We start from the raw sequence: 15,348 nt of genomic DNA, 5'->3' as shown, positions 1-15,348 counted from the left end.
TGTGTTATAAAATAAAACTAATAAGAGAGAGAAAATTAGATAATAGAAGGAAGAATAGATAATGAGAGAATATAGAACAACTTTTCTGAGTGTCTTAGTACTGATAGGAAGAGTCCTATTGATACAACATGGTAACCCATAAAAGGATACAAATCAAATAGTTAATACACATATTTACATAAAGAGTAATGAATCATATGAGTATCAATCATATCAATCATATGAGTAATTGTATCAAATCAATGGACGACCATTAATTCATAACACTCTCCCTTGGGTGTCCATTGATAAAAGAATGTGCCTTGTTAAAACCTTACTAGGAAAAACCCTTTTGAAATGAAAACCTAGTGAAGGAAAAAGAGTACATCATTCTATATAATATTGTTCTTTACATCTTCTATTTCTCCCCCTCGTGTAAACTTACATCATTAAGATGACAGAGTCCAATCTTGTGAACCAATTGTTCAAGATTTCTCCTTAGCAAAGACTTTTGTAAATAAATCTGCTAGATTTTTGCATGAACGAATCTTTTGGATTTCTACATCATCCTTTCAACTGAGCAATGCACTATTGTCTTCATATATGGTTGTTGATTCCATTCTTCTCAAGGATAGACCAAAAGTTTGTCGCACATGTTGAATTATATACCTTAATTAATTTATAGCAAATGCAATATCACATCAAGTATAATTAGCAAGATACATTAATGCTCTTATAACACTAAGATATGGTAGTTGTGGACCAAGAAGATCTTCATCATTTTCTTAAGGTCTAAGAAGAGCATTTATCAACATATAACGACCTCACAACTATTATAGTGCATAATGGATGTGACTTTTCCATTAGAACATTTTACGCACCTTAATTATATAAGCCTCTTGATGCATAAAAAACCTATTTGCTTAAATACTCAATTTGTAATCCCAAACAAAAATTTTTTATTTTCAAGATCCTTCATCTCAAATTCTTTCTTTAAGCAATCAATTTCTTTTCTGAACTCATTAAGAGTTCCAACGGTGTTTATGTCATCTACATAAAAAATAATTATGGCAAATTCCTTTTTGGTTCTTTTCATATAAATACAATAACAAATATAATAATTTCTATGTGCTTCTTTTAATAAGTACTCAATAAGACGATTATGACACACACACGTCTTGATTGTTTTAATCAATAAAAGGGCTTATTCAATTTTATTGAATAACCCACTTTAGATTTTGCCTTGTTGGGCAAATAAAATCCTTCAAGGATTTTCATATAAATATTTCTCAAGAGAATCGTACCAATAGGTTGTAACATAATCCATTAGATGTAAATGCAAACCTTGTTCTGCAACTAGGATAATCAAATATTACAATGTTGTTGCATCTAATACCAAAGAATATGTCTCACAAATCAATAAATATTGCAATGTTGTTGCCTCAAATACTAGTGAATATGTCTTTTCACAAATCAATATCAGGTTTTGTGAAAAACCTTGAGCAATTAATTGTGCTTTGTATCTAACAATTTCATCATTCTTAATTTGATTTTTGCACAAAAATCCATATGTACCCAATGAGTTTCACACCTTTAGGTGTACAAAATATAGGTCCAAAAACCTTTCATTTAGCAAGCAAATCTAATTATGCTTCTTTGCATATTTTCATTTTGGCCAATCATTTATTTGTCGACAATATTTAATGATCATTAGTTATTGATTCTTATTGTCCTTCATAGCATTCATCGCTATATTATATGTAAAAGTTTGGTCAATATTGACTTAATTTTGGTTCCATATTATATGTATGATTCATGGCATAATCAAATTGAGATCTCATCATTTTCAACAATTTCAAGTACCTGAGGTTCTTCTAGAACCGAATCATTAATTATGTCAAATGAATCTTTTGGGATTTCGATCTTTTCGATTAACTCATCTTGCATTTTAGCTCAATTTCTCATTCAATAGTTTTTATTTTTGAAACCAATAGGCCTACCACGCTTCAAGCGTTTCCTTGGAACTAACAGGCCAACTACGCCTTAGGAGTGTTATGAATAATTATCAACTATCTTCGGAGCATTAGTAGCTGGTATTAGTTTCCCTTTTTCTGTCAGTAAAACATAAGGTAATTGATTGACTAATTTTGAAAATGAGTTATCCTTTGAACTTCTAGTTCACATTCTTTTGTATGAGGATCAAGACGAGATAATGATAATTCATTCCAACCAATACCTTTTTTCAATTGTTTTCTTTCTCCCCTTAATGTTGGAAAAACTTATTCATCAAAGTGATAGTCGAAAAGTCGAAGTGTAAATAAGTTTCCTATTGGTAGTTCAAGATATTTCATTATTGAGGGAGAATCATATCAAACATATATTCTCAATTGTCTTTGAGGACCCATCATAGTCCTTTATGGTGGGGAAAACATATACATCACACCAAAAAATTCTTACATGAGAATATTAGGTCATTGACAATAAACAAACTACATAATAGAGTATTTGTGATAACTTGTTGATTTGATGCAAATCAATAATGAAACATGCAAAATGGCATATCCCCAAGTAGCCATTGGAAGATTAGCTCTCATAAGTAATGGTCTTGCAACCAATTTAAGACGTTTTATCAATGATTATGCAAGTCCATTTTGAGTTTGAACATGTGCTACTGGATATTCAACTTCAACTCCAATTGACATACAATACTCATGAAAAGCATGAGATGTAATTTCACCAGTATTACCAAAACAAATTTTCTTAATCAGATAATCTAGGAATTGAGCTCTTAAATGTACTAATAACTCTGTAAATACTTGATTTTGTTGATAATAAACAAATATGTGACCATCTAGTTGATGCATAAATTAAAACCATGAAATATCTAAATGATCAACATTGTGGGTGTATTGGGTCACAAATATCACCCTATATTCATTCTGAAAATGAGATTGACTTATTTCTAATTTTTTTGGTGATGGTCTTATTATCAACTTTCCTTTGTGAATGTATAGTACATGAGAACTCATTGTTCTGAAGAAGTTTTTTTGGACTCTTAAGTGGATGTCCACATGAGTTTTAAACTATTTTTTGCATCATGATATATCTAGGATGACTCAACCAATCATGCCAAACAAGAAATTCATGTCTATTTGTAAGCTTCTGGCTTACAATGACATGCGTCTCAATCACATTAATATATTTGTAGTACAAGCCATAAAAGAAGGCTGATAATTTCTCCAATACACATTTTTTTATTCGACTCAATTCGAGTGATATAAATATATTCAATATCTCTTTCATTATTTGTCTCAATATGATATCTATTTAAACGAATACTTGAAACTTAATAAGTTTCTTTTGGACTTAGGAGAATAAAATGCATTTTTAATATGCAATCTTGTACCTCTTGGTAGAAGTACATTAGGTCGTCTAGAGCCTAGAGCCTTTAATTATATTTGTAGTACTAGAAATAGTACTAACATTGACTTCTCGAATTACCAAACAAGAGAAAAATTTATTACTCTTGACAATTGTGTGAATTATTGCACTATCATAAGACACATATCCTCATCATTAATGTCAGTGCCAACATTCATTGTTCATATAAATATAAATATCAATATGAGAAAATCTCATTTTTTTAACACTCTCATCACCAATGAGGTGATCAATGCTTCCATTTGGTTGAGCAAAGAAAATAACAATATCAAGATGAGTAGCATCCATTTGGCCATAATCAAAATCACCATCTTCATAAGCAAAGTGTGTTTCTATGTTCTTCTCATTATTTTTTAAGATGCTTTGATGTACGACAAGTATAACTCAAATGGCATTTACCATCGTAATGATAATATACACTATCATCTTATTTTCCAATATTTTCACATTTTTATTTTCCCATTTTTTCACATTACTGTGCCACTTCTGATGACAAAATGTGTCTTTGAAATTTCCTTTATAACCATGTCCATAATCAATATAACGATCATGAAAATATAAATCAAATGTTGTTGCATTCACTTTTGGGAATAGAGCAGAACCAATTGGATAGGTTTCATGATGATCTATCAAAAGCTCATTGCTTTGTTCAGCCATATAAAGACATGAGATAAATTCATAATATTTATTGCTTCATTCACTTCTAGGAATGGAACAGATTGGACGGATCTCATAATTTTTCATCAAAAACTTCATTGCATTGTTCAGCTATACAAAAACATGAAATAAATTCAAAATATTTGTGAGATCTCTTTATCATAATATTGTTGTCGCATGAGCAAATTAGTTGCTCAGATGCTTTATTTCTTTCTTTAATGATATCACCAATATCCATTGCATATAAATGTATTTCAACATTTAATATCGAATATAAGTAATTCTTCCTTGTAATATCAAGGGTCACAAATTCAAAATTTACAACATTTGATGTGTTTAGAACTAGCACATAAAATAATAATAATAATAATAATAATAATAATAATCACCATCATAATAAAGACGGAGATGAAGATTGATAAAGTCAAACCATTCTTATGACAACAATTATAATATAAGATAAAATTGTAAATGAAGAAAGGAAGAAAGAGCTTAGATTAAGACACGCAAAACATTGTCTTTAAAGAGAAAATGCTTCCACTAGCGCTCATTAATTCATAACAAAAGGTAAAATTTTCGAACAATTTTATAACAATTACAAACATTTAAATTTTACATTTGAATTTTGTAACTGGTATAAAACTATTTTAAAATTTCACATTTGAATTTATAGAGTTGTCTAGAAATTATTAAAACAAATTTTAAATAAAGTTCAATGCAAAATTTAAATTTAAATAAACTTAATTTGGTGAAAAATATCTATTGTAATGAAAATATCATTGGCTTAAATACTTATTTCTTCCTTATTTTTGCAGTATTTATTGTCGATGATCCTTATTGTTTCCAAATATTTAAAATGATCTTCATTTTTGTAATTTGTGTATAATTTGATCATTTTGTGTCACATTGTTTAAATGAGTAACAAAGCATTGTACAAGTGGCACTATTTGTATTACGTTTAATTTTGGTTTATTACGTGTATGACCTGGATAAATTAGGTTCAAACTAGGGATTTGGGAGAAAACGTTGTAGTTGGGGATTTGGGAGAAAACGTTGTAGTTGGGGATTTGGGGTGTAGATTTCGCAATCAGAGATGTTCACCATTGTTGGAGAAGTTCAAGCACTTGGGGTTTCGTGATTGTATTGTGTTTGTTTTGTTTATTTGGTTTAGGGTTTTCGTGATTTTGTTTGGGGATTTGTTCTGGTTCGAATGTTGTAATGTTGTGAACGATATTGTGTTCGAAATTTTCTACCAATATTTTTTGGATTTTTTGCCATCCTCAAAGTTGCCATCTTTCTAGAGTTACAAATGAAGGTTAAATCATTTCTCGTTGAACCATCAACATCGCAGGAAGTGCTACAACACTGTTGCCTCCAATGATTACAACCAAAGGTATAGGAAGAAAATCAGGACCATGGCATACCTAGATAATGAAGGCACCAACACGAATTGAGAATGGAGGAAGGACTACTCTAAAAATTTCTTTTGTCCACCATTTCCTTTTCATAACCTTATCTCACCTATTTATCCCAAACTCTATAATTAATCCAGCTCATTGTACACATAATAAACCAAAATGAAAGGTGTAATACAAACAGTGTCACATTTACAGTGCTCTTTTACTTATTTAAACTACACGACACAAAATGAACAAATTAAACACAAATTGAAAAAATGAGGACCATTTTAAATATTTGGAAAAAATTAGGATCATCGACAACAAACACTACAAAAATGAGGACTAAATAGGTATTTAAGCCAAATATCATTATAATATTTACATAAAAGTTAAATTTGGTCTCAATTTGGAAGGGATGAAATTACTCCAGTTTACAAAGAAAATTAGAACTAAATTGAGACAAAATAACAAATATAAGGACCAAATAGAGATTTTTTACATAAACAATTGACACGTGACAGAACCTTAATTTGACACGTGGCAATTTTTTTAAATTTAAAAGTATTAAAAAATATTAAAAAAAATCACAAGCTAACACATGGCAAAATCCTAATTTGACATGTGTCACTTGTTTTTTTAAGAAAAAAGTTAAATTAAAAAAATAAATAAATAAAAAATAAAAAAAAACACGAGCTGACACGTGACATACAATTAACGTTGTCAATGATGTCCTAACAAAAAGATCCAAATTGGAACAAAATTTCAAAAATATGACCCAATTGGGACGACTTAAAACCTGAGGACCCAATTGAGATTTTTGAACGAAAATGGGGACCTTCCGTGTGATTAAACCTATTCTATTTTACTCTCTCCTTACGTTGGAATCACACCTTGACCCACTCTCACACACCATGCACCTCCTCCTTGTTCGTTTCTTCTTGACCCATTCGTTCTACCATGTTCAACCTCTTCTTTCATTGTACCTCATCTCTTTTCATTTGTTCTTCATTTTAGTCATTCCACTACATCTCGTCCTTGTCTTTCTTTTTACCTCCATGTATCTCCTCTCTCAAGGTACGTTCAATTTTCTTTAGCATAATGATACTTTGATTTCGAGAATGGTGATTTGAGCGTGGGTCGGTGAAACGAATTTCGAAATCTGGTGTTGTAGTTAGTGAACTAGTTATGAAATCTAGTTAGTGTGGGTTGGTAGGTGAACCAAATTTTGAAATCTGGTGTAGTGTGTGAGATTTGGTCAGGTTGGAACCAGATTATGAAATTCGATTAAGGGGATGTATCATATTTCAAAATCTGGCTCTATACATCCATATACCGAATTATCTAAGCTATGTCTTTGTCACTAATAATGATTTTAGGAAAACCCTCAAATCTCATAAATAATCCTCTTGTTTGATTATTGTCACATTACACTAATTATTTTCTTTAAGGGTGAGGAGAATGTTTGCATGCTTCACTTGATTATTAGTCATGTCAATAAGCAATGGACATTCATTGGGTTTTAACCTACCAGCATAAAGGTGACCAACTAAAGTCTTTGACAAATCATGATTACAGTATCCATAAGTTACCTTTAATACCCACCCCTCTCCATTACCAATTGGTCTACCTCTCAATTTAAAAGGACAATAACATTTTCTTGTGCCGGTTATACTAGGTTGAACGTTAGATTTATATTTCCTGTACTTTTCACCCTCTTTCACATCCTAACAATACATATGTCTTCCTCATAGGTTGACCATTAACTTTATTAGATCTTATAATCATGACAACAAAACCAAGATGAAAAGAAGTCCCTCAAACCCTCTCAAATAATGCATCATGTGTAGGAAAAATCTCATTAGTTGTAAAATTATCAGCATAATCTCTCTCCCACATTTCACTTTCAAAAATAAAGACATCTACCATGAAGCTATGATTTACTACACGTGATTCCCTAAAACTTAAAGAATAAACTTTTATCTCACTTACCAACACTCCAACCAACTACAACAACACAACAACAAAAAATACCTTATTTCTTCAATAATAATAACTAAAGTGGAGCTAATGTTATGTATTACATGTAGAAAGCTCAACTACAACTCGAGCATCAAAAATTCAACTACAATAAGCCAATGAAGTTAACCGGATTTTAAAATTCGGTTGTTTATGTCAAATGGATTTCAAAACCCACTATTATTTAACCATCGGATTTCAAAATAAATAGTTAATGAATTGTTTTCTAAATAATTAAATAATTTCTCTTTATAAAAGTAGTTATCACATAATTTTTTAACATTATCTTTATAAAATTATATATATATATATATTATAGATATATTATTTTAATATAATAAAATGTGAATAGTGTAACATCTCAAAATTTTTAAAAGTTGGAATCTCTTATGCCATTACGTGATAGTAAACAGATTTATAATTACAATTTGTTGAACTATTTCTATGTAGAGAAGATAATATGGACATTAAGTTATGTTCATCCTTGTAAAGACTCATTAAGATATTATAAATAAGATTGAGAGATCATATCGACACCTAACTTATGTCCATTGACAAAAAGACTCGTTAAGGTATTATAAATAAGAATACACTCAAAGGTATGAAGTGTTAAAAGATTATGTGTTTATTACTATAATTAAAATCTCCACTAACTTCAATGTTTAATTGTATTCACATACACACTTAACAAGTGGAACCAAAGTTGTGATGAGTGCATGAATACAAAATAAAAAGCTTTTTCTTTTATTGAAAGAAACCATGGAATGATTTATATCACACTCTTTGCATTAACAAAGTTATCCAAGGAATAATTAATGTTTTGCTAATAGTTTTACCCTGGAGTTTCGTCTAACATCGTTCTCCTGCTTCAATTTACAAACCTTTTCAAAGGGTATCACCTACATGTTATGTAAAAACCATTTTATCGAATTCCACGGTGGACGTAAAAATGTTTTGCAAAAATACTTTACGAGGAACTCTCTTTCAAACTCTATCTTTCTTAATTCGAAATTTGATCTTTCTTTATGGGAGTCCCCTTTATTTATAAAAGCGCTTAATGCTCCTGAACTCATACCATTTTGGTAGTTACCTATCCCATGATCAGGTCATTACAATAATTGCCCCCATATCTTGTGACACCAACATAAGGAGTGGCATATATGTGTTGGTTAGCGATACGGTGTGTATCGCCTACAACCTGATATTTTGGCTAGCAATATGGTTTAGTGTCGAGATCCCAGTTATCATGTCTTGCCCCGAGATTGACGCTTAGGACTAGTTTGCTTCATCTTAACAAGACTTTAATATCAGCTTGGAGCCACTAATTTGGCCACACGAGACTTTGGTGTTGGTCCAAAGTCGTTATGCAGACCACAACCTTCCAATCTTAAACTGTCATTAAGGATGAGAGTGAAGAGTCGAGAAAGGTGTTGTCCTTCATGTTGGTCTAGAGCCGCTATATGGACCATAATCCCCTAAACTCAAACTATCATCAAGGATGAGAATGAAGAGTTGAGAAATGCATTATCTTATACGAACCATAATCTCACAAACTCAAATTATTATCAAATATGAGAGTAAATAGTCGAGAAGTGTGTCGACCATCATGTCACCCAGAACCATTATCAAATATATACATACATATATATATATATATATATATATATATATATATATATATATATATATATATATATATATATATATATATATATATATATATATATATATATATAAGTTGTTCAACTACACGATTAAACACTTTAAAATAAATAACTAAAATATCACATTAAAGTTATTTAATATGTATAATTATATCATTTAAAATAAATAGATAAGACACCACATAAAACTTATTTGGTGTATATAACTAAACCGTTTAAACTACAAGACAAAAAATATAAGGATAATGATATTTTAACCCACTTTTTTTATCCACTTTTAACTCACCACTCTTATTATCCTTAGATCATCATATCACATCACTACACTACACTACACAAAACTAAAATAGATAATCTAAGAATAATGAGTGATGAATTAAAAATGAATCATAAAAAATAAATTAAAGTATCATTATCTACAAAATAATTAAAAAACTTAACTTTTAATTCAATGTAATTGATTAGACATAAAGTCAAAAATATTCTATGGAGTACTAGTCATTCTAATATAATATTTAGAACGACTAAAATCCACCTAGCAACTATAGCATGATGTAATCATTGTTAGTAGAAATTATATTCCTTATCTTTTAATTTTGTTATCTAACACGTCACTCTTGTTATGCAAGCCATTCCTCGTCTCTTGATAGCCTTAACTACTTGTTAACAAAAATTAGTAAGAAAAATGAATAGATTAAAGAAGATATGAAGAGAAATGACTGCTTACAAGTACAGTGAATCCATTCAATTTAACTAACCTCTTCCTACAGTAAGCTCCTACTTTCGACATCACCTCAACTGTCCACAACAACGACCCAATTCTTGTCTCCTTACACATTTTCATCCATTATTCATAACACTAATGTCTAATAATGCACCCAGCAACATCACACAACAACTATGCACGCTAATACGCTGTAACATTGCACTTTTGCATCAAAATTAGCAATTACCACTTCTATTCCTTTTCTCTATAATAATTAGAATGAAAGCTTCACTTCACCTCACTCCACTACACTCCACTGTCTCTCTCTCTCTCTCACCATGAACACTTTCTCTGCTTACCTGTCATGCTTTCTTCTCTTCCTTTTTCTCGCACCCGCACGTGCCGACCTCCCTGGCACGTGGGAGGTTCTCGTCGCCGACGCCGGCATAGCCTCCATGCACACGGCGGTCACGCGCTTCAACACCGCCGTCCTCCTCGACCGGACCAACATCGGCCCCTCAAGAAAACTCCTCCCCAAGGGCCACTGCCGCTACGACCGGAACGATGCCCTCTTAAAGCGCGACTGCTACGCGCACTCCGTCCACCTCGACCTCCAAACAAACCAGGTTCGTCCTTTGAAAATCCTCACCGACACGTGGTGTTCCTCCGGTCAGTTCCTCCCCGACGGCACGCTTTTGCAGACCGGCGGCGACCTAGACGGGTTGAAAAAGATCCGAATGTTCAGCCCGTGTGACGCAACCGGGTTCTGCGACTGGAAAGAGCTAGACGACGTCGAATTGGCGGAAGGCAGATGGTATGCAACCAACCAGATTTTACCCGACGGATCGGTGATTATAATCGGCGGAAGAGGCTCCAACACCGTCGAGTTTTTCCCTCCGCGCAAAAACGGCGCCGTTTCGTTTCCCTTTTTGGCTGAAACGGAAGACAATCAGATGGATAACTTATACCCTTACGTCCACCTTCTCCCTAACGGTCACCTTTTCGTTTTCGCCAACACGCGGTCGGTGATGTATGATTTCACGCGCCACGTCATCGTTAAGGAGTACCCTAAATTGGAGGGCGGTCCGCGGAACTACCCTTCCGCTGGGTCCTCCGCGATGCTGGCTTTACAAGGGGACTACTCAAAAGCGGAGATTGTGGTGTGCGGCGGCGCGCAATACGGTGCGTTTTTGCTGCGGAGTACGGACTCCCCTGCGCACGGTAGCTGTGGGCGCATATTAGCTCTGGGGGAGAAGGAAAATCCGAAATGGGAAATGGAGAACATGCCCTATGGAAGAATAATGGGGGATATGGTGATGCTTCCAAACGGCGACGTTTTGGTTATTAATGGAGCTATGTCTGGAACACAGGGGTTTGAGTCGGCTAGTAATCCTTGTTTGAATCCGGTTTTGTACCGGCCTGATCAACCAGTTGGATTGCGGTTCATGGTTTTGAACCCTGGCACGGTTCCGAGAATGTACCATGCAACGGCGAATTTGTTACCCGATGGGAGGGTTCTCCTTGCTGGGAGTAACCCGCATGTTCTGTACCGGTTCGACGCTGAGTATCCCACCGAATTACGAGTTGAAGCATTTTCGCCCGAGTATTTGTCCCCGGACCGGGCGAATCTTAGACCGGTAATTGAGGAGATCCCCGAAACGGTGCGCTTTGGGGGGAATTTCGATGTGGTTGTTTCGGTTCCTTTGCCTGTGGTGGGAATCGTGGAAGTGAATTTGGCCAGTGCTCCTTTCGCGACGCACTCGTTTTCGCAGGGTCAACGTTTGGTCAAACTGGCGGTTTCCTCTGCCGCGCCAGATGGTAACGGGAAGTACAGGATCGGCGTCACTGCGCCACCAAGTGGGAACGTGGCGCCGCCCGGGTATTACATGGCCTTCGCGGTGAACCAGGGCGTGCCAAGCATTGCAAAGTGGATACACGTGGCGTAGCTGTGAAGTAACGAAGTTTGGTGCTGTTTTCAAAACTAATATTCTATTTAATTTTATTTACTTTTTGTTTTTCGGCAAGTGGAGAACTAAAATTTAAAATTGAAATTATGCAATTGTTAATAGGCATTGGCAGCATAGCCGTTAATTGGAAACAATGATTGATGGGACTTAAGCAAGGAACTATTGATTTAATTAATACCGTACTACTACCATGTGATGTTTAGATACATGGATATGTATGTGGTGGTTACAAACTTAATGAACAAAATTTTTAATTCAGGATTATCCTTTTTAATCAAATGATTTAAACAGCGCTAATATTTTATTTTTTCACGTAATTTAAAAAAACAAGTATTACCTAATATGGTCTATCTGTTAATAATTATTAAACGTATCTATTTAGAATGAACGAACGCTTCATTATTAATTCTTTTTTATAAAATGAAAATTAACAAGTAGAAGTTCCATTCAGTGGTCCTGATTTCAATTGTTTTTTTATATAAAGCAATTGTTACAGGTGTCAAACCGTAACATTAAGTATTAATAAAATGATACTCTTTCAATGGATAATATATATAAAAATATAGATAAAAAAATATCAATTATAGGCGAAGAAATAATAATAAACATTGTTTCAGATATTTAATTTATATATTTTTCTTATAACTGATACATGTTATTTCTTCTATTTCTTTTTCATTTCTATTAACGTCCGAAAACAAAAAATAAAGATATATGTGTCCAAAATATAGCTTGTATATAAATGATATGGCTCACTAAGGATGGTCACGTTTGTATTATCCCAATCCATTTCTATTTTGACAAGAAATTATCATATCTAGAGGAGTGTTAGTTATGATGGGAGAAATCATTATTTTTTAAAATTTTATCATTTTATTTTTATATGTATTTTAAAATTATATTTATATATTTATATATTATTTATATTAAGTTTAGAAAAAAAAAATTCAAAACATGTAGAATCACATGCAATCCCTGTCTCTCTCACCTTCCCATTTCTATCTTAATTCTCACTCTTAATCTGTCATCCTTTCAATATCAACTTACACCACGATAAAAATAAAAAGCTAAGGAACATTTTAGACTGATCAATTTTTTTCTTTTGAGTGAGTTCATTTTCTACCCATTTTTTAAATAATATGTTTTCCTCTTACATGTGGTTCTTCTACGCTTTAGACTGATTTCTACCTACTAGAGATCATAAAATCATGCTCTAATCGTTAATCGAACTCTTATTTTTATTGATAAAACTATTTTAGGCTTTGAAGTTGAATAAGAGAAGAACATTATTAAGAATCTACTTTAAGTTAAGGGAAGATAATCCTTTAGAAGTTGTTAATTTTCTTGAAATATTGAGCCTTGGTTTTGTTATTTAATTTGTGGTGTTGAGAAATTCTCCAATTGCATGAAAAAAAAAACACATTTGTATATTATGTACCACTTCGGCGGTGATAAATTATCTTTTTCTAGATAGGTGAAAGGTGATAAATTTATATTAGAAAAATTATGATAAACAATAAAAGAACTGATACTTTTTTCAAGAGGAAGGCTTGTGATGAAGATAAAAAAAAATACATCTACGTCAACTAATTGAGAAATTTCGTGAGAATCCAATAATTGAAGAAAATGAAAAACAAATCTCTAAAGTTCCTAAAATTACAATAATAAATTTTGAAAATTCTTTAGAATGTGATTCGAAGAAGCATTCTCAAATTTGGCAATACCCACCAAATCAAATTGATGAGATACAAAAGGCTTATCTAAAATGGGGTCCATATCAAATGCATCTAGAAAATTATTTGTGATTTGATAAAGATGATCATCCAAGATTTCAATACACTTGGCTTGACTTATTTACGTATTGGTTATAGTATTCGCCATTAGAAGATATTACATATTGCTTACCTTGCTATATTTTTGGTAAAATACCAACTAGTCGCCCTGGTTCAGATGGTTTCATTGTTACAAATAATTGAATTTGAATTTGAATTGGCAATGAGTTTATTGTCATCAACATGTTTTAACTTTATTGAATATTTTTTTTATAAGTTTTGAAAGTTGGAGGAAAGTTAATAATGAAAAAATTGTCCTTATGCATGTTATGTTCATTGTTTTGCTAATCGGTTAGAACTTTCCTTGGTTGTTGCATCAAGAGAAGTTATTCCAATTCATTAGTTCTTTACAAAATTTACTTTTATTATCAATATTGTTTACTCTTATAGTAAACATCATGATGAGGTACGAGTTGCTAAGTTAGATGAAAATGCATATTTGTTAGATAGTGATGAGCTTAAAAATGATAAAGGGGTAAATCAAATTTTAAAATTAGCTAGGGATACCTTTTGGAGCTCTTATTTCTCTTCTATTTGTAACTTGATAAATATGTATAATGTAACTTGTTCAATTCCAGAAAAAAATATTGTTGATGGATCTACTTATTGTCAACATGGTGATGTTGATAATGCTTACAAAATTTTGACCTCGTTTGAGTTTATATTATCTTGTATTTGATGAGAGAAATTATGGGGATAACATATGTTCTTTGTCAAATATTACAACAACAATCTTAGGATATAGTTAATGTTATGCATTTAGTTTGTTATACAAAAGCACTTATTCAAAACTTGAGAGAAAATGATTGGGATAAGTTAATAAAAAAATGTAACTTCTTTATGTGAAAAACATGACATTGAGGTGCCTTAGTTTGAGGCTTCTTATGTAGCAAGGCAAGGACTCCCTCATCACAAAAAATATCATATTATAGTGGAGCATTATTTTGAGAATTGAAATATTCTTTATTACAATTGATAAGCAATTATAAGAGTTAAATTGTAGATTTAATAACCAAGCAATGGAGTTATTAATTCTAAGCTCTGCTTTGGTTCCTAAGGATGCTTATAAAGCTTTTAATATTGATAAAATTTTCATTCTGGTAGACAAAAATTATCCTATGGATTTCAATGAGCAAGAGAAAATTAATTTGCATTTTTAACTTTAGCATTTCATTAATGATGCTCATCAAGATTCAAATTTGAAGAATTTATCAATAATGCAAGAGTTGTGTACATGTTTGACAGTAACAAAAATGTTGGAAGTTTACTACTTGATTGATAGATTAATTTGCTTTATCCCGACTCTTCTGTTGACATGTGAAGCCAAGGTGGTTTGCTTCTTAAAGATTTGATGAAGATTGAATGAAGCTCTTTTGAACTATCTTGAAGCCATAAACATTGGAATGAAGTCTACATTGATGAAGGAAAGGAGATTTGACGATATCCATGGTGATCAAGGCTGGAATGTGTGCTCTCCATGTACTTACATCATTAAGAAAGTGTGCTTGTAGTTTGTAATTCATGTTGTAGACCTTAAAGCATTAATTAGATGTAGTTTGGTCTTTGGTGTGTTTTTAATCTATTGAATGGTTTTTCAACAGGTTAAAATGTCTCTTTTAATCTGTTGAATGTCTTTTTAACAGGTTAAAAGGTTGGCTGCAGTAGTCTTAAACTGCAACAAATTCA

General features: G+C 32.3%; 1 protein-coding gene across 1 annotated transcript; it reads left to right on the top strand.

The window, feature by feature from the left end:
* The first annotated feature begins 9,890 nt into the window (after window positions 1-9,890).
* LOC114167358 (aldehyde oxidase GLOX) lies at window positions 9,891-12,088 on the top strand. The gene has a single exon (XM_028052432.1). It carries the CDS (start codon window positions 10,202-10,204, stop codon window positions 11,807-11,809), a length of 1,608 nt encoding a protein of 535 aa, XP_027908233.1. The 5' UTR covers window positions 9,891-10,201; the 3' UTR covers window positions 11,810-12,088.
* The last annotated feature ends 3,260 nt before the right edge of the window (window positions 12,089-15,348 follow it).

Source organism: Vigna unguiculata, chromosome 10 (assembly GCF_004118075.2).
Source record: "Vigna unguiculata cultivar IT97K-499-35 chromosome 10, ASM411807v1, whole genome shotgun sequence".
Lineage (NCBI taxonomy): Eukaryota > Viridiplantae > Streptophyta > Magnoliopsida > Fabales > Fabaceae > Vigna > Vigna unguiculata.
This window is presented reverse-complemented; position numbering and strand designations above follow the sequence as displayed.

Excerpts from the sequence above, each read along its gene's own strand:
- LOC114167358 (XM_028052432.1), top strand. The coding sequence starts at position 10,202 with ATGAACACTTTCTCTGCTTACCTGTCATGCTTTCTTCTCTTCCTTTTT.